This window comes from Rhineura floridana, chromosome 4 (genome assembly GCF_030035675.1).
Source record: "Rhineura floridana isolate rRhiFlo1 chromosome 4, rRhiFlo1.hap2, whole genome shotgun sequence".
Taxonomy (NCBI): Eukaryota; Metazoa; Chordata; class Lepidosauria; order Squamata; family Rhineuridae; genus Rhineura; species Rhineura floridana.
Window position 1 is genome coordinate 204,142,835 of NC_084483.1, and position 20,775 is coordinate 204,163,609.

At 46.5% G+C, this 20,775-nt stretch overlaps 1 protein-coding gene across 2 annotated transcripts in view; it reads right to left on the bottom strand.

Annotated features, from left to right (window-relative positions):
- Window positions 1–67: 67 nt before the first annotated feature.
- The window catches only part of GATA4 (GATA binding protein 4), a 63,593-nt gene continuing 42,885 nt past the window's right edge, over window positions 68–20,775 (bottom strand). For both annotated transcript variants that reach the window (XM_061625799.1, XM_061625800.1), the window contains exons 3-7: window positions 10,424–10,590; window positions 9,676–9,801; window positions 8,231–8,318; window positions 7,091–7,239; window positions 68–6,015 (exon numbers count right to left, since the gene is read on the bottom strand). In XM_061625799.1, the coding sequence (XP_061481783.1) occupies window positions 5,833–6,015; window positions 7,091–7,239; window positions 8,231–8,318; window positions 9,676–9,801; window positions 10,424–10,590 (713 nt within the window). In that variant the 3' untranslated portion in view covers window positions 68–5,832. The remainder of the gene's footprint in view (window positions 6,016–7,090; window positions 7,240–8,230; window positions 8,319–9,675; window positions 9,802–10,423; window positions 10,591–20,775) is intronic.

A 20,775-nucleotide genomic window follows, 5' to 3' on the forward strand; every position in this document is an offset into this window, starting at 1 on the left:
ATAACTGCAATCAGATTTAAAAATGAATGAAAAAAAAAGGAATGTGTTCTTGATTTGAAAATTAACGCCTATGTTTTATTTCCGTTCATTCTAATGGGTGAAGTCAGTATGTAGATTGGTAGTCATATTGCATCATAAGATATATATATATATATACACATACATACACACACATATATATATTATAACTTTAAATAATCTTAAACTTGTTCAGGTCCCTGCCACACCTTCCACCATACAAGCAAGCATCTTTTTGAACGGCACCTTTGCACACAAATGTATCACGCTAAAAATGCATGGATTGATTTTTTTAAAAAATGTATTAATGCCACTTAAGATTACCAGCCATTTTTTGGCTCAAAGATGGAGGCCATATCGGTGGGCTGCTAAACCCGAGATGGGCCTTGACACGTGTCTGACTTCAGCGGCCACTGACTCCAGCTATCGCTCTAGGGCTGCCAACTAGGGTGAACTAAGCCCTAATACTTCCTCAGGTGGTCAGCCTGTATCTGGACTATACTACTTCAGACTGCAGGCGGGACTCACTTCATTGAATGCTCCAATCCTGCAAACAGAAAACTAGCAAATCAGGGAACAGTTGTCCCTTCTAGCCCTCTCCTTGAAAAGCTAGTTTTCTGAGGGTGTTTTTTATTTATTTACGGTGTGGTGTGGTGTTGCCCAATATGAACTCCCTCCTACAGCCTGAAGTGGTATAGCCCCAGATACAGGTTGATGTCCTCAGTAAGAGGTAGCCCAAAGAGTATAACCTGAAACACATACAAATTTGGTTGTCATTTCTTTTTTAACAAAAACAAAAACCTTGGAAATTTAGCAGGGGAAGCGTTGCTTGACACAGAGTGATCAAAATAATGGGGAAACTCGCTTTCCCTTTCTGCTACATTTTTTTTAAGTTTTAGGCTATAGGCACAGCTGCAGCTCTAGGGAACTGCACTGGCAGCCTCCTCATTTGACTTGCCACCATGTGTCCAAGTTTAAGCTAATGTTGTGCCTAAACCTGTCCTCCAATTTCCCAAAAGTTGTTTTCCTTTGTAAAAGCTTGCACTTTCCTGCCTCTTTCGCAAGCTGTTTTTGCATTTCTTTGGAAGTTTGTTGGGTGCGGGTTGATCTTATAATTGCAAGGGCCCATGCAGAGGTGTCATCCATGGTCTCAGGGGGCTTAGTCCCTTTACTTTTTTGGGAGCAGGGTCCCAGCAGCATCCCTGTCTCCAGCATCCTACAAGCCAATCAGCACGAAAGCAGAGTGTGCTAGCCACTGAGAAGAGTCTTCTAACATGCTTCCTTGTCTTTTCCTGCCAATCAGAGTGAAAGAAGGCAAGTCACCTACTGAGAAGACTCCTCTCAGTAGCTAACACTCCCGTTTCATGCTTATTCACTCCTAGGAACATCTGTTGTTGAGAGAAGGTATTAACCCAGCAGGGAAAAGGGGGGAGGGGATGTAGCTGTGACTATCATGAACGGACCCTGTACTTCCAAATTTGCCACTACACTACTGGGTCCCTGGGTGGTCTCTATGTTTCTTCCCTTCAGATCTTTCTCCTTTGCTTTGCGCCTCCTCAGTTGCCTGGGCTTCCCAATTTTAAAATGTCCCAATGGGAGGGCTGGGCAGGAGGGCTCCCTTGCCACACTGTCAGTTAATCCCAAGGGCCAAGTAGTTTCAGCTTGTGGCTTGCTAAAGCTGACCTCTGCATTCAGCTTGACTGGTGGCCCATTGTTTTGGGCCGGTGGAGGATCGCCGGTCTGCATTTGGCTAGGCGAGACACACAAGCCTGGGCTAAATATCCAAACTGTTATAACAATTTGAGCCTGGCAAATGTTTTCTCCCAGGCACAGCAAAAGATTCTAAGTGGAAAGGTGATTTGGGTATGCAGAGATGTGCTGCCTCTGACAGACAGGTGATTTGCTCATTTGGACCCCTGTTGTCTGACGGGCAGCAGCTCTCAAGGGTAGACTTTGCCAACCTGGTGCCTCTGATGTTTGGGACTACAACTCCCATCAGCCCCAGCCAGCCCAGCTGATGGGAGTTGCAGGGGTGTAAAACATCTGGAGGGCACAGAGTTGGGTAAGGCTGATGTAGGCTCGCAGACCCACCTTCTCCATTGTCACTCTGACTCACTCAGCCAGTGATGCCGAGGGTCAAGCCTGAGGCCTTTGGCATGCAGAACACGCCAACGAGGACTGAACCATTTTAATCTGCTGCTAAAGATTTAGCCGATGAATCTCCTCAGTCAGTTGGTTAGAGCCTTAACTGCAAGACTTGCAAAAGAGAGCCAAGGATGAGGTCAAGTGTTAAATGCACAGAGGAGGGAGGGAAGCTCTGAGGACTGAGCTTTATAACGCCATTTCTGTCTGTGCTGAGATATGCAAGGCTGTGTTTGTTTTTGTTTAAACCCGCTCAAGGGCTGTATAGCTCCTCTGTGTTTGCAGGAGCCTTAAACAGCAACACATGATCAACATTAGGATTAACATTGTTAAACGATGGCAACCATCATATAAAAACAAAGCCAATCACTTCTCTGCCTGCGAAGCTGCTGTTGGATCCAGGACCGCACCATTTGTGACCTACCGAGATTAGCCCACCTATCGAAGCTCTCAGGAAACATCCATACGTTTGTCCATCAAGCCCAATTTAACCTACTCTGACTTGCAGGAGCTCTCGGGCAGAGCAAGTTCTGATACTGTTCCTTTTAGGGATGTAGGGACACTGCCTTATGCCGAGTCAGATCATTGTGCCATCTAGCTTAGTATTGTTGACGCTGACTGGTAGCAACTCTGCAGGGTTTCAGGCAGGCAATCTTCCCAGCCCTATCGGGAAATGCCAAAGACTGGACCTTCTGTATTGAAAGTGGATACTCTGACGCCAGGGCCGGATTAAGCTGAGTAGGGCCCCTAGGCTGATTGGTGTTTGGGGGCCCCTATCCCCACACTTCACCTACCTTTCCGTTGTTTTTTGCAGGGCGCGCAGGTTTGCCATCAATCAAGATGGCGGCCGAGGTTTCCCCAAGGAGCTGAAGCCTCTGCTGCCATCTTTGTTGATGGCAGCAATGTGCACGTGTAGCACACATGCATGCCATCAGCCAAGATGGCAGCAGAGGCTTCAGCTCCTTAAGGAAACCTCGGCTGCCATCTTTATTGATGGCAAATTTGCAAGCTGCAAGAAACAACGGAAAGATAGGTAAAGTGGGGGGATAGCACAGAGCTTGGAAAAGTTACTTTTTGAACTACAATTCCCATCAGCCCCAGCCAGCATGGTGCTGCCTGGGGCTGATGGGAGTTGTAGTTCAAAAAAAGTAACTTTTCCAAGCTCTGCGATGGCGATCTGCGGATGCTTCCCCGGATCGCGGAAGGAGAGTGGATGGCCCCCTGTAGCTCCAGGGGCCCTCGGGCCAGTGCCCCATGGGCCCCCAAGAGCTCCGGGCCCCTAGGCTTCAGCCTACTAAGCCTAATGGATAATCCAGCCCTGTCTGACGCTAAGCTTCAGTCCTACCTGCCACCTTTTAGTGGAGGGTGCCTGGGATTCACGCCCATGGCCAGCCCCCCTAGACCCGCCTGGCTACGTGCCTGCTGGGATTGAACCTTTGACCTTCTGGACTAACTATGAATTCTTCCACTGAGCTGCCATCCCTCCCCAGGGGTTGCAAAACCCCTGGCAAGCCACCAAACATGGCAGATGGGATGAGTGCTGCCACCTGACCAGAACAATGGCCTGCCTTGCTCTCGTGCTTTTCAACGGCAGCTTGGTCTACGCAGAAACTAGCAGGCAAAGCTTTTCTTCACGTGGGCGGAGAACAGTATGATCAGCCTGCAGATGTAGAGGATACTAAAAGCACAGGAGCAGGGCCTGGTTAAAACACTGGCAATCCTGCAAGTAGGCTGTGTTCAGCTTAGTGGGTCATACATATCAGAAGTCTCGTTTAACTCTGATTTAGCTCTGGCTTTGTTCTGGTGGGAAGGATGAGCTTTGACTCCAGTGAAGTTTTTTGCTAGCCCAGGAAATCTGCTGTGCCCTGAATCTGATGCCTGACGATTCTGGTACACACCAACTCTTGCTGTCCCCAAATTTCAGCTCTGCATAACAAAAAAAAAAAGAAATCAAGAGATTTCATGCGAGAATGTCCAAAGATTTAATTTGGGAAGGGCCATAGCTCAGTGGCAAAGCATCTGCCTTGCATGCAAAAGGTCTCAGGCTCAGTTCCCAGCATCTTCAGGTAGGGCTGAGAGAGACCCCTGTCTGAAGATCTTGGAGAGCCACTGCCAGTCAGTGTAGACAAGACTGGGCTAGATGAAACAATGGTCTGACTCAGGCAGCTGCCTGTGTTCCTAAGGACAGTAGAAAGTCCCTCTTTTGACTCAATGCCGGGCAGGAACTGTGTTGGGGCGGCTCTGAAAGGAAGAAAATTGAGATTAATTGATAATAACCAAGGCTGGCGGGGGAAGGAAAAGGAAATAATCAAGGCGAGCAAAAGCGATGAAAGTCACAGTGGCATGCTTTGGGCAGTCGTACAATCGCTGGATTCGCAAGCGTCCTGTGCGACAGTGGGATCCACCAGCCGTGATCACAGCAATATTTGAAACTGACGATTCTGGTCCACACCTTTGAAAACAGCTCTTGTCTTTTTCCAGCCCCCTCTCCCGAAGTCTTCCGCTTTGTGTTCGTTTGTCGGATTTGCTATCCAAACCGTCTTGTTGGAATGCCGACCTTCATTTGAAATGAAGCAAGCCAGGCGCTAATGTTCAGGAAAATTCTTTCAGCTTTGTGGCCATGAGGAACAATGAGTCAAGATTCATGGTCAGCAACAAGCTTAGGGAGGTGAGGAAAGGGCCACTTTAACAATCAAATGGGGGAATGAAGGGCCAAAATCCCAACTAGCCTAGACAGATATTACCACTCAGCAAGCCAGATTTTTGTACAGAGGCTGGCAGTCACCGATCCCTTTCACTCAAAAATTTCTAGATATTGTTTGGTCCTTGTGTTATCTCTTCTTCTCCTGTTTTAGTTTTCTTCGTCCCACTTTGCCCCATCTGACGGGCTTCTTCACACATCTGTGTCCATCGCTTTGTGTTCTCAACACTTGATTACTTAAGTGGCCGACAGCCGGATGTGTGAAAAGCCACCGTCACATTCAGGGAGAGAAGACGGACATTGAGCAAGATGAAGGCTCCACTGGAGGTGTTAGCATCATGGTTGACCAGCAACGGAAGGCACATGGGGATCAGCTGTATGGAAAGTCCATCCGCCCAAAAGCCAAAGTCTGTACTTGGAGGTCGCTGATTCATAGGATCACCATAAGTCGTAATCGATTTGAAAGCACATAACAACAACAAAACTATTCAAAGAAAGATCAGTGCAAGGGAAAGTCCTCCCATCCTGCTGGACCAGCACTGGGAACTGAATAGATGACAAAAGTCACTGTCAAAGACGTCAGGACCAAATATTTATTATTATTATTATTATTATTATAAATGGGCTTTCTGTCCGTTTTACTTAAGGTGGTTGTCATTTGAGGCCTTGAACTGGCTAAATCGGTTTTACTTGTTCAAAGCTTGGTGGGATCTTCACGGAGATTCAAAGTCATTCAAAGTCATTCAAAGATGATGCTTTTTGACTTCAGGAAAACAATCAAACAAACAAAACTCTCGACAGCACAATTTGGAATGGCTCTACAAGGATCAGGATCTGCACCCTTCAAGAAAGTGGGTGGAGAAATAAGTAAAACAAAATAAAGAAGAGAAAAAAAACTGGCTTTGGTCGATAGTCGGAAAGTTGCCTTCGGAGATCCGGAGCCCGAAGCCGCCAGGGAGGGCAGAGGACAGTTATGCCGTGATGATGTCTCCGTGGCTTTCGCCTAGAATCAAGCTGTTCCAGGAGTCTTGCTTGGAGCTAGGCTGGGGAGAGTGACTGATAGCTGCCTGGTAACTCTGTGGGGAAAGTTTGAGGGCCGACATGGCGGAGTGAAGGGCAGATCCATGTCCGGACATTGCAGCGACTGAGAATGCCTGGTTGGAGGGAAAGATTGCAGGGGAAAGAGAAAGAAAGATATGGATGATCAATGAAACAACGGGAGAATTATCATCATCATCAACAACAACAACCACCACCACCCTAGGCAGTTTCCAACAAACTTGTCCCATCTGTGCAAGGATTTCCGCTTAACGCAATAGAACATTTCCCCACCTGTCCTCTATGACTTCCCAAAATCTGCTCGGGAGGGTTGGGAAAAAACCCTATAACAGATTTTGCAGCCACAGTGATGGGGAGAGGAGAGCCAGTCACTTTTCTCCATCTAAACCTAAGAAGCTACCATGGTCCTCTGCTTGGCCAAATTCCAATGGACCACAGAGCTGCTGCTGGTTGCTGGGATCTTGCCAAGAAGGTTCGACCTAGGTGGACCTTGCTCAGGTCTAGAAAGAAACTTGTTAAGCCAGAGTGGCTCACTAGGATCACTTCGTGCAAATTAAGTATTCCTTCATGGATGTGCCCAGCAACGTTTTCGGGTCCAAGGGTCACATTCCCTCAGGGGAAATTGATCAGGGGCCAGAAGTGGGAGGGGCCAAATCCCAAAGAGGAGGAAATTCTCTGTTCTCCCTCCCCTCTCTGTCTCTCACGTGTACAGGCTCACTCTCTCTCACACACACACCAGCCAGCCAGCCAGCCTTCCTCCTTCTTTCTGCATCTGCTGGCTGTTCTGGCAATGGGGTTAGTCCAGTTGCAGTAATGCTTTCGGTAGTGACAGGCATTTTGGGGGGCCACATGGGGGACCCTGGAGGGCCAGATCTGGGTCATGGGTGGCCCACATATGTCTTAGTGGCTAAAAGATCCTGATTGTGAGCTCTTCCTTTGCCATTTTCAAATGTGTGGGTGGCTCATGAGGGGCTCTATTGAAAAGTAAACCATGCAAAGCTGAAATGTTAGCCCAACCCTGTCCTAGCCTCCTTCACAGGGTTGTTGTGAGGATAAAAATGAGGAAAACTTTAGATATGTTGCTTTGAGCTCTTGAGGAAAGATGAACAACATCAAACAAACAACATCACAAATTGGGCCCACGCAATTCCCTTTTCTTTTATTCCTCACCTGAGGAACAGGGGCCGGGTGCCCATAATGAGATGAGATCCCCGGTTCTGTCTTGATGGGGCGCATTTCCACAGTGGCAGTGGTCGTCGTGGTGCTGGTGCAGGTGGCCGAGCTAATGGCTGAGGTAAGGCTTTCGTTATTGGCTGATCCTGGGCATGGGAAGGGACAAAGGGGAAAAAAAACAGTGTTAGACCAGGTCATTCCTGTGAATTTGGCAAAAAATATAGCATTGAGTGCTGTTGCAGTCAGGGATATGGGGAAGCAGGGTATCACAAATAACAAAGCAGGAGCCTGATGGATCTCCATTGGGAAGGCATTTCAGTCACAGCACCACAACTGGAAAAGCCCTGTTGGTTTCCCTAGCTGTTTGGTCACTTGCAATTATAGCAAAGAGAGGGCCCCCAGGGCAGATCTTAAAGTGGGGGGTAGCCTGTATGGAAGGTGACACTTAATGTAATCAGGTTTGGGACTGGCTGGTTTTAAAATAGAAGGAGGCAAATGTATAAAGGGCAGACCTATCACTAAGTTAAATGGAACCTCCAAGTCCAGAGGCAGTATACCTCTGAAAAGCAGTTGTCTGGGGGAGGGACTAGATGACCTCCCAGGTACCTTCCAACTCTATATTTCTTTGATTCTATGAAATCGAAATGCTTTGATGAAAGTGGATTTAGGCATTAAAGGAAGATTTTTTCCCCTGCCTTGGCAGATCTCAGGATCGTCTTCTGAGCATGAGGAGGTAGTGGTGCTTTTTAAAAATACAAAGGTCCTTGTATATCCTTGCCCAGCAACTGTGATCCTCAAATGGGGCACTGCTGAGAGTACCACATGCTCCAGAAGTGCACTTACATTTGCACTTGAAATTGGTCTTTTAGTGTTGCACCTCTAGCCTTCTGGTTCCCAGGTGAAATTAGACAAGCACCCAGAATCATTGTTGTTTAAGAAGGCTTTCCCAAGGGTATGGCTCAGGAGTTTTTGTTCTATTAACTGTACATCTGTATGGATGGTTTTACTGTATTAGAGCTTGTACAAAATAATTTCAATTCTTGTAAGAATTTGCATTCTGCTGTACACCATGTTAATAGCCTTTGGCTGAGAAGTAGTTTACAAATTTGTAAAACAAACAAACGATGGTATACACACCCGCAGATGTCTTGGATTTGTTTAAGTTCTTTGGTTTACGCTTCCGGGTCTGGATCCCTTCCTTTCGCATCGCTAAGGGCCTCGGGACCTAAAAAGACACATTGCAGAGCAACCTTTTATAACATGCACGTAAATCCATTCCACAAGAAGTCCCCACCAAGACCAAGAAAGATCACGGCTGGGGCCTGGACTTCAAATTCAAGAGCTGAGGGGCAGAACGCTGAATGTATGTATCAGCTTCTGCTCGGAAAGAGGGCCGTTGCGTGTGGTGGCTCTTGGCTCCATGTCAGTGGGGCAGTGGAATCCTCTCCAGGTTTTAGTCCTTGACAGTTTAGACTAAAACCCAGAGCAAATTCCACTGGCCCACTGGTATGGAGCCACCAGTTTGCAACTGGCTGTTGCAAAGAAGAGAGAGGCTCCAAAAATGCAGGCACTGGCCCTGAAGCTTAAGGAAAAGCAAACCCTCATCTACGATTTGTCTTCTCTTAGGGATTCATATTGGTCCCAGAACCCCATTCTGCATGACTGCAGAGGAAAATCTTACAAAATGCATGTAAGTTCTCCGTGTGATCTGGAATGGGGGAACTTTGCCCGTGTGGGGTTCCAGATCATGGGGAGTACCCGTGTGTGTTCTGCAGGCCTCTTCTCTTCAGACATGCCCCCAATACTTGAACAGTGGGTGGGTGGGCAGTGGAGGCTGGTCCACTGGGCTAATAGTGAGCTGCCCCACCAACCTCCCATTTGCATTCCTTCTCCTTCTTATAACCAGCCGAGGGGGGCGGGGTTTCCTGCCTGTGAGTTTCCTCTTCTTCAGTCTCAGTCTAAGTGTTGTCCTTGCAGAACTCAACAGGAAGGAGAGGAACAAAGATAGAATTACTTGGCTCTGCCTCCCAATTGGCTCTGGCTCCTACTGTTGGGCTCCCTGCTTTCTGCCCTACCTGTCTGTCCCAATGGGCACCAGCCACCACTGGGGGGTGGGGGTGAGTTATGGCCAGAAAGAAAGTGCAGCCCTTCTCTCCCCCTCACATAAATCCTAAGAGTGGGAGATGCCTGGATGGGGCTCAAATGCTCCTCAGATTATGCTTTGTCTTTGTTTTCCCAGCGTGGTCTGTGGACGGCATCAGGCCTCAGAGGGTCTCGAGCCAGCAGAGGATTGGGTTCTTCCTCTTGCCATTGGCCCAGCTGTGCAAATACGGCATGAATGGGGTGCTTGACAGCTCTGCCCTTGCTGATCTTCTGCCTGTGCCCACCATACACACACCCCAGCTGCTGCCACCACCATTTTTCTTGCACCCAAAGACTACAAAGAACAAGTTCCTCAAAACACGTCACGCCACAGAAAAAGCTAAGCAGCCAGAGTTGTCCCCTGATGCCGCATAGATAACACATTCCACATTCCAGACAGACTGGAAAGAGCTTGTTCTGCTTTGTTTGGTTACTCTTACCCCGTGCAGCTTCATATATAAACCGCAGGCATTACAGACGGGCTCTCCTTCGGCATTCCGGCGCCACAGCGTAGTTGTAGAGGTATGGCAGTTCGCGCACGAGAGCCCAATCCGACGGGAAGCCGACTGTGGGGACAACAGTCCAAAGCAAGAAGAATTGGCTGTTAACTCACCAGTGGCCTCGGGCAAGCCATTATCCTGTAAGAATACCTAGGCAGTGTGCAACATTAGAAATGCAATAAATCATAAAATAATATAAAATATCGTGGCAGCCCCAAAGTTGTGGAACTGCTTCCCCATAGAGATGCGCCTGGCACCTTCACGATACAATTTACAGTGAGCACTGAAGACACACCTCTTTACCTGGGCCTTTGACACCTGAAATGCATGGGTCGCATCCAACTCAGAGTAGATCCACTGAAATTAATGAACCTCAGTTAGTCTTGCCAATTAACTTCAGTGGGTCTACTCTCAGTAGGACTAGCATGGACTATACCACCCGATATTTCTAGGACCCACCCTACTTTTATGATTGTAATTTGTTTTAAGCTGTTTTTAATGTTGTATTTTAAATTGTTATAACCTGCCCTGGGATCTTAGAGTAAAGGACGATAATAATAATAACAATAACAACAACAACAACAACAACAACAACAATAATAATAATAAAATGCAATCAGCAATTGAGATCATGCTTCAGGATCACGTTCCAAGATCACATGCCAGACTGGTGCAGGCGTTTCCTTACCAGCCTCTTCTGGGGCTTGATCAGTGGACGGTTGATGCCGTTCATCTTGTGGTAGAGTCCACAGGCATTGCACAGGTAGTGGCCGGTGCCATCTCTCCGCCACAGTGGAGTGGACATGGCCCCACAGTTGACGCATTCCCGGCCTTCGGAGTAATCGTCGAAAAATTCTGCAGATACCAAAGGGAGGGAGAAAGAAGGAGAAATCAAAGGCTTGGCTAACAATGCATGCCCATGGAAGGGTTTTACAGAATTATAGACAAATCTGATCTGACCTAATATCCTACCCCTGAACCAAACAAGAGAGGTGCAAACAGCTCTAGGAGGCTCAAATCAAGACATTTCTTCACTTAAAAATCTAAAAGCCAAACCCTCCCAAGATGGCAAACTATAGGCCTTTAAAAAAAAATACAGCACTACACTACACTATACTAATAATAAAATCAATATAATGAAACTATGTAATATGTAATAGAAGGGAGTTCCAAAGGATAAGTGCCACCATGCTACAAGCCCAGTTCCTACGCTGTATAGAACAGACCTCCTGATAAGATGGTATCTGCAGGAGGCCCTCACCTGCGGAGCGCAGTGATCGGCTGGGTATATAAGGGGTAAGACAATCTTTCAGGTATCCTGGTCCCAAGCTGTATAGGGCTTTGTACACCAAAACCAGAACCTTGAACTTAGCCTGGTGGCTAATGGGCAGCCCAGTGCAAATTAATTTAGCCTGGTACCTAGTAATTGCAGCCACTAGAGGGAGGCATTGTCCTAATCTAGACCAGAAGAACTGGCAGGACTATTTTATGTGGCCCAGTAACCCCCAAATTAAGCGAGAGTGAAATGCAAGAACAGCGAGGAATAGGTTTATCAAATAAGTGCCCATTAGGGATGGGGGAGAAATTTGATTTGGTTCGCACTGAAAGTCGAATTGATCCAATTCACCCTTCCCGAAACAATATGAGAACCGAAATTTGCACATATCCAAATTTTGCAACACAGTTCTTCAATCAAACAGTGTTTATAAAAATGCATATATTAGGGGCAAGTGTACACAAAAATGAATATATTGCTGAAAACAAAATACAAAAATGCATTATATTAGGAGACACTGCTTGCAAAAATATGTACATTCATCAGAACTGCATACAAAAATGTGTTTATGAGCATTAAAATGCTGAAGGATTTTCATGAGGATTTTTTTTAATCTCAAAGTATTGCAGAAATGTGGGGAACTGAATTTAAGATTGGAAAAAGGAGAAACTGACAGATTTTCCCACCCTTAATGCTCAGCTAGAAGAGGTTGCATCTCTCTGCCAGACGCACTCCTCACCAGCCACATCCACAGAGCCAGCGCGGTGCAGTGCATGGGATATTAGGATTAAGGGTGCCTCCAGACTGTCAATATTTTGTAGGAAGGATTCAAGCACACTGGGGGATTTTAGTTTTGCACAACGAAAGTGGATCAAAGTGCTCTGCCTTCCCAGCACAAGAAATCCATTTAAAGACACACACAGAGAGATTTTTTTGCAGTTTGGAAAGTGAGAGAGAAATGCCTTGAAATGCACTGGGGTGAACAAATGATTAACGAGAAGATGTGGAAACAACCTGCAAGCAAATCAGGAAGAAAGCAGGATGAATTGTCATTGTCCAAATAACTGCCCTGTCAACAAATCAGAACAAATCTTCAATAAAGCCTGTATATAGTCTAAACTAACCTTTGTGCAAGCAAATCAAGAGGAATGCTGAATAAGCAGGTTGTCTGGAGGTGCCCTAAGATGGGTCAGATTCCCATTCAGCCATGATGCCCACATGGTGTCCTTGAGCAAGTCTTTCTCCCTCTAACGTCTAACCTACCATACAGGGTTGTTGTGAAGATAAAATGGAACAAAAAAACACAGGAAGCTGCCTTATACTGAGTCAGACCACTGGCCTTTCTAGCTCAGTACTGTCTACACTGACTGGCAGTGGCTGCCCAGGGTTTGACAGGGCACATTCCCAGTCCTACCCGGAGATTGAACCAGGGACCTTCTGTACCCAAGGCATACGCTCTACTCACCCAAACTCTGGCCCTTCAGCAGGCCAGGTAAGTCTCACACCACACACCCAACACAGAGCACAAATTCTGTCCATAAGGAGTTTTCTGCTTATTATGGGGATTGTGAAATATGACCAATCCATTAAAAAGTATTGACTGCTGGGTGGGTGGGAAGGAATCCTAAGTGAAAATGGGGAGCAGGGTAGAGCGCGGGGCGGTGTGTGTGGAGAAGCGTCCTTTCCGTCTGCTTTGTCCTGGATTTATATGTGGCACACGCCGAGGTGGCCTGGAATTTATCATCATGCAGGAACAGAGGGCTGTTTGTGTTGCACACTGGAATATCGAGACAGAATATACATGATGTCCAGGCCCGGGTTTGATAAGCAGTGCATTTTTTTTCTTTTTTGGAAGAAATTCAGCTTTGGCCGTGCCAGACAGAAGCTGGAATCGCTTGCAAAGCAGATGCTGGAAAAACTGGCCGAGGAATGGAGGGTTTTAAAAATAACAGCAGCAGACCTTGGCTCCTGGAAGCTCCAACAGATCAAATCTCACCCCCTCCACCCCCTGCATGGATGTTTTTTGAATAGGCTCATTCTACTTTCCATGACGGTGTGAACCAGGCCTGGTGAGCCACTAAACTGAACAGTGCCCACCCCTGGCTCACTTTTTGGAAATGCAAATGCAGACAGGCTGCCAAGCGCCTGGCAGGTCAGAGGTCATAGCTGGGTGGATTCCTTTCCGTGGGATGGGTCACATGGTGCAGACCTGAGTGTCAATGCCCCTGTGTTGATTGGTGTCGGTTGGCACCTTCTGGAGGGTGATCACGAGGGGTGATCATGGTGGCCTGTAGCTTTGACAGCTTTCAATCATGATTCATTAAGGGGGGGAGAGAGAGAGAGAGTCTGACTTTCATGGCATAGAGATTCAGTAAGGATAGCCATTTATTTATTTTGAAATATTTCTAGACTGCCCTGTATCCAAATGGATTCCAGGGCGGCATGCAACTGGCACAAATAAAACTATTTGCATCAGATACAAACATAGCATGGAGGCTATCAATGGCTACTAACTATCAATGGCTACTAGCCATGATGGCTATGTTCACCCTCCGCTGTTGGAGGCAGCATGTCTTTGAATACGTTACAGGGTAATCAAAGTGGGGAGAGGTGCTGTTGCCCTCAGGTAACGCTGGTGGGCTTTTCATTAGGGCATCTGGGTGGCTACGGTGAGACCAGGGTGCTGGACTAGACAGGCCCCCTTTGGCCTCATCCAGCAGCCAGGCTCTTCTTATGCTCTTATCATCACTCACACTGAATTAGCAAAATGAGGTTCTTCTCATCTAACCAGAAAAACAAGAGGCCTGGGCCATTTCCTTTGCAGGAGGGCCGGGAAAGATCTCCGTCTCTGAGCCCTGGAAGATCAACTGCCATTTCGCGTAGACCAGGAATGGGGAAGCTCTGGGGCTCTCCAGATGTGGTTGGACTGTAATCCCCATCATCCCCAGCCAGTGTGGCCCATGGCCAAGGGTGACGACAGCTGTGGTCCAGCAACTTCTGATGGGCCTCAGGTGCCCCCATCCCTGCTGTAGACACTACTGGCCTACGTGGGACAACAACAGTCTCTCCAGACGCCCTTTCGATTGTGTGTTCATGATGGTTTGTGCTCTTGCACCTAGATAATACCTCTTTCTTGCCTAAATGGATGATGGAGGGGTTTGTGTGTATGTAGAGAGAGAGACCTTTGATTTTTGCATGGCTGGGATGTACTCTGTTAGATACAAAAGTAGGAGTCACATCCATGATGACCCTATCCTCGTTTGATCTCTGGCCCCACCCACCACAGGCATGTGACTCCCAGGACGTTGCCCGCAAGGGAATGCGGCCCTCAGGGTGGCAAAGGTTCCTTGTCCTGTTCTACAGGTAAATGCAGAGTTTTGCTACTGATGAGCTCTGTCCCATACATGCCTTCCAATGGCTTGGCTGCCCGCCTCGACTCTACATCGGAACATAAAAAGAGCCTGGGTACTGGGTCAGGCTAGTGGCCCATCTAGTCCAGCAACCTCTTCTCACAGTGGCCAACCACGGTGCCTGGGGGAAGCCTGCAAGCAGAAGCTGAATGCAAGAGCCCTCTCCCCTCCTGCGGTTTCCAGCAACGGGTATTTAGAAGCATCCCACCTCTCTGAACTCCACCCTCAAAGCCCCACTTCGGGGTGAGGATTTTGCGATGGGGATCTTTCGCTCTGCAAGTGGATAACTCTCTTCTACACGCACGCACACAGACAGTGCCACCAGCCTTTCAGTGGCCACAGGCTACGAAGCGCCCCTATTTGAAGATGGCTCCACTTAAGGGTTCCCAAATGACGAGAACAAAGAAAGTAACATTGGCCAGCTCTTTTCCCTGTTACAAAGGTTGGCTCTGCTATATCAGTGGGTGACACTTCTTTTCAAGACATAGGGCCAGACACATGTGCCTGTTGGTTGCTGAGGACTGGGGAAGGGCCGTAGCTCAGTGGGAGAGCATCTCCCTTGCATGCTGAAGGCCCCAGGTTCAATCCCTGATATCTCCAGGAAGGGCTGGGAGAGACTCCTTGCAGAGACCCTGGAGAGTTGCTGCCAGCCAGTGTTGACAATACCAAGCTAATGAGCCAATGGTTTCACTTGGTATAAGGCAGCTTCCTTATAGCTACGGAGGTTGGTTCCCTGTGCCCGCTCTGGAGAGCTGCAGCCGAAGGCATTTCGATTCACAGCTTTCGGCCTCCAGTTAAAGGCTCTAAATCCAGGCATTATGAGGCCTCTTGACACTGACCCTTTCCTGTGGGCTTCCCAACAACTCGGAAAGGAAACACATTCAGGCAGTGAAAGGTCTGAACTACTCCTGCCCAGCGCCACAACAATAGCTGCAACAGGCAACCACATTCCATTCAGGAAAGATTTATGCGTGTCTCGAAAACCCTATTCAGAGGGTTGCCATAAGTCGGAATCGACTTGAAGGCAGTCCATATTCAGGGCTTTTGGAAGCGGAAGGGGGGGAGATTTATTTCTGTCACAAGAGGTACTTCAGGGAATCTTGGCTCTCCCTCCAAATTAGGGAGAGTCCAAGGCAAGACTAGCAGAAAAAAGCAGGCCTGTTTATTTGGTCTCATGTGCGGTGCTGTACATTGTTGGCGCTTGTTGTTCCTTGACATTGCTCAGTGGCCAAGCGCAAGCCTTGCATGCAAAAGGTCTGAGGGAGGTGGCACCATAAAAAGAGCCTCTCCTGAAGACTGTAATTTCCTGACCGGCATCCTGCAGTTTCCGGAGGGGAGCTCACTCACGCAGCTGATGCCTGTAGAAAGTTGAAACTTTCGGGTGCTTTAAAGTAGCAGGTAGGGCTCTTTGCAATGAGAGCCAGTGTGGCGTAGTGGTTAAGGTGTTGGACTACAACCTGGGAGACCAGGGTTCAAATCCCCACATAGCCATAAAGCTCACTGGGTGACCTTGGGCCAGTCACTGCCTCTCAGCCTCATGAAAACCCTATTCATAGGGGTGCCATAAGTAGGGGTGCCATATTCCAGTTCCACAAATCCGGGCAGGCTAATTTGCATATTATGCAAACATTTGCATGTTAATATTTGGATTATCCAGTTGTTTTGTTTTTGTGCCTAGGAATTACCACCAAAAACTGGGGAAAGATGTGAGAAATCTTTTTTTAAAAAAACAACATTTTCAGCCTTAAATGCCTAGACTCTAGTTTCCAACACTATGGAATATTGATTGATTGATTAAGAGGATTTATATCCTCCCCTTCTGCTGTTAAAAACGGAGCTCAGGACAGCTTACAAATATAATAAAAACAATAAAAATACACAATCAATATAAAAACATAATAAAAACACAAAATAGCAACAAACATAAAGTAAGTCAGGGCAACAGTACGGTTAACCATTACATATACGATATATTTCAGAGATGGAAACACAGAAGGCAGTAACACTTTCCTAAATGTAATACCATACCAACCACAACAAGATTCCTATAAGGCAGAAAACTCAGCATCCCACAACCAGTCAGGATTCATAACCAAAAACCCAAACTAAAAGAATCCTAGCAGCCCGTCAGCCAAGGTCACAGAAATCCCCATGCAGCACAACCTGACCTGGGGACTGCAGTTAATGTAGAATGCTGCAGCACAATCGCTGACATGAGTGAGATCCTATCAGCACATAATACCTCTGCTCTGAAATCTGCATTGGATGCCGATTTGCTACCAGGCCAAGTTCAAGCTGTGCTTTCCATGTTATGGGTGCCACATAGTACTGTTCTGCTCTTGTAAGAAATCAGTCCAGTAAAGTGGCAGCACCTACGCTTTGGAACTCCTTGCCTATTGACATTAGGCAGACGCCTCTTTTCAGCACCTGCTAAAATCAGTTTTCTTGAGGCAAGCCTCTCCAGGCATATAGAAGCTATTGTGTTTTTAAATCTGTTTTTAACTCATTGTTGGTTTTATTATTTTGAATGTTTTTAAGTATCTGTCCTTAACGCTTTTGCCAATAATTTTATTGTTTTCATTCTTTCTGTAAACCGCTTTGAGATTTTTTACAATAAAGCGGTATATAAATCTTGTAAATAAAAATACATAAATAAATGTTGGAGTCACTGTGGCCCTTGAGTCTCTTCCCACTTTTAGGAACCAAGGAATCTGCCTTATACTAATTCAGGCCATTTCGTACCATGATTTCTTAAATGCAATACCATACCAACCACAACAAGATTCCTATGAGTAAGGCAGAAAACTAAGCATCTCACAACCAGTCAGGATTCCTAACCAAAAACCAAAAATATGATAAATGAAGAAATATTTATATAAGCATGGCTATCAACTATATTTATTATTTACACAAACTGTAAATATATTTATAGTGCAATCCTACGTTTATTTATTCAGAAGCAAGTCCCAGTGTATTCAGTGGGGCTTACTCAAACAGGGACAGAAATGCAACCTCAAGTGATAAGCAACTTCATTCACACAACCCAAAATTCTGAATCATGCCACTTTACGCTGTTTTGCAACTGTTTATACTTGTTTTTATGGTTATTGGATTTTAAATGGCTTTATTTCTTGTTGTGAGCTGCCTTGGTTTCCAGCCCTACCTCACAGGGTTGTTGGAAAGACTACACACACTGCAGATGTGTAAATACATACAGCCCATATAATAGTTTATTGTCAAACCAGTTGGTCATTGCAGAAAAATCAGTATTAGTTTTTTAAAAAATCAGTATTAGTTTCCTACAGAATAAAAACTGCCCTGCCTACTTGCTTTAAAATAGGACTGGAGAAGGGACAGAAAGAGAACACAAACACAATTCTTTTTTACATTCACTCCAAAGTCCCATTGATTTTCAGCACATTCATAATCATGTCTACTCAAAAGTAAGTCCTGTTGAATTCGATGGGATTTACTCTGGACATATGGGATTAGCAATGCTTTTACCCCCACAAAAGCAAGTATTGGGAAGGTTTTCAAAACACTGACCAGGATCTGACTCCTGCACACAAGAGGGGAAAAAACTGAAATGTATATACTTACCCAATTTATGAGATTTTCAGATAAACAGGGGGGGAAACCACCATTTTCTGGCATTGCAATGAGGTTTTCTAGACACTGCCACAGGTCAACCAAACACTTCACTGATTGGCTGCAATCCTGAATGGGCGGGGTTAAAGCTACGAAGTGCTATACAGTAGTTTAAAAAAATATTTAACAGTCGGGGGGGTGGCTGACGTTTTTATGTATATCTGAGGGAACCGGACCACCTAGAAACGTAATTTTTTAAAAAAATTAAAGCTGAGAATCCGGGCCACCTAAGGGGCTAAATGGGCGCCGGTTGGCATGCAAAGAATCCAGGTAAAACCCGGCTAACCGGGCAACATGGCAACCCTAGCCATAAGTCAGAATCAACTTGAAGGCAGTCTAGTAAGTAAAGGGCTCTTTGCAAGCCCTGTGTGGTGCTTCAGGATATCAAAGTACCCTATCACTTGACATCATTGTGAGGGATGCCCACCTGTCAAATATGACCCACAGGGCTAGGATCTGATAAGAATCTGCCCCATGGAGCCAAAAAAGTGTTCCCCGCCCTTTGCTTTGGGCTTCAAACACAAAGGTGTACACTTTGAATTGGACTCTAAAGAGGAATAGGCAACCAATGCAGCTTCTTCAAGACAAGCATTGTACTCATCCTGACAGATATCCCAGCCAGGACCTGAGCTGCCACATTCTGCACTAGCTGCAGCCTCCGAGGCATCTTCAAGGGCAGCCCACATAGAGTATATTGCAACAGGCTAACCTGGAGGCTACCAGAGCATGGAGGAGAGTGGCCAAGTCATTCCTGTCCAGAAGGGCTCATCGCTGGTATACAAGGCATAGCTAGAAGTAGGTACTCTGAGCCACTGAGGCCACCTGGGTGGTTTCTTGTTTTATATAGTTTTGCAATTCAATTTGTCAGCCACCTTGGAGATGTAGGTGGGTTAGAAAATATTAAAACAACTGAATATATTTTGGCCAATCTGCTTCCTGGCTGATGTTGGATCTAGATTCTGCCCCTTCTTTTTAAGGTGTGCATCCTAGAGGGGGCCAGCCTTCCTATCACTGCCTTTTTATCATCCCTGCGCCTTTCATCTCCAGCCTTTTCCGTGATTTGCCAGATGGCAATGAGTTTTCCGTCATCCTGTCCTTAACTCTCTGTTTACAGAGGGAAATTTAATATCAACATACCAGAGGCTTGAAAAGCACCTCGTCAGATGGGAGAAGTGCCTCTGGGCCCTGAGAAGACACTTAGAGGCACCGTCTAAACAGACCCCGAGAGGAGCCCTTCCACGCTGCCCACCCTCCCTGGAGAAAGCGGGTGTCCTAAAACAATTTGTTATGATAAGGGACGGCCTTGATATATTGGTGCGCCAAAACCAATCATGTGAAATTATGCAAAGATGAATGTCAAGCAAGAGAACGGGGGGGGGGGAGATGCCAAGGCCACCCCCTGCTTGGGGGCTAAGGCATCAAATGCATGCATACCTGGTCTTCTGTTGTTTCGGCAGAAAAAACAAAAACCAAACATTGCTGTTTTTATCAGGCTTGCCAACCAATTAACTAACTCATTGTTTAAATTTAAATGAATGTGCAATTTCATAGAATCATAGAATAGTAGAGTTGGAAGGGGCCTATAAGGCCATCAAGTCCAACCCCCTGCTCAATGCTCAATTTAAAGGGCTGATGTAAATAAAAAGTGTCAAAAATGTCAAATAGGGCTGCATAACAGAAGAAGAGCCCAGCTGCTGCTGGATCAGGCCAATGGCCCATCTAACTCCGTCCGGCATTCAGAAGTATGCTGCCTCCGTAAGTGGTTCTAGAACACAGCTACCATGGCTAGTAGCCTCCATGAAATTTGTCTAACCCCCATTTCATAGAATAGTAGAGTTGGAAGGGGCCTATAAGGCCATCAAGTCCAACCCCCTGCTCAATGCAGGAATCTAAATCAAAGCATTCCTGACACGGCTGTCCAGCTGCCTCTTGAATGCCTCCAGTGTCGCAGAGCCCACTACCTCTCTAGGTCATTGGTTCCATTGTCGTACCGCTCTAACAGTTAGGAAGTTTTTCCTGATGTTCAGTCGAAATCTGACTTCCTGCAACTACTGCTGGTCTTGGACCGAATTAAATAAATTCAAGACTTCCTACAACTTGTGCCCATTATTCTGTGTCCTGCACTCTGGGACGATCGAGAAGAGATCCTGGCCCTCCTCTATGTGACAACCTTTCATGTACTTGAAGAGTGCTATCATATCTCCCCTCTGTCTTCTCTTCTCCAGGCTAAACATGCCCAGTTCTTTCAGTCTCTCCTCACAGGGCTTTGTTTCCAGTCCTCTGATCATCCTCGTTGCCCTCCTCTGAACCTGTTCCAGTTTGTCTGCATCCTTCTTGAAGTGCGGAGAGCAGAACTGGATGCAGTATTCAAGATGAGGCCTAACCAGTGCTGAATAGAGGGGAACTAATACTTCACGCGATTTGGAAACTATACTTCTCTTAATGCAGCCTAATATAGTGTTTGCCTTTTTTGCAGATTTAAAGCCATCCAAGTTGGTGGCCATCACTGCCTCCTGTGGGAGTGAGTTCCAGAGTTTACCTATGTGCTGCATGAAGAAAGGCTTTCTTTTGTCTGTCTTGAATCTTCCAACATTTAGCTTCATTGGATGTCCATGAGTGCGAGTGTTATGAGAGGGGGAGAAAAATATTTCCCCTGATGTGAGTGGGCAAGGCTTTCTGATTTAATATGTCCCTAACTTCTAGTAT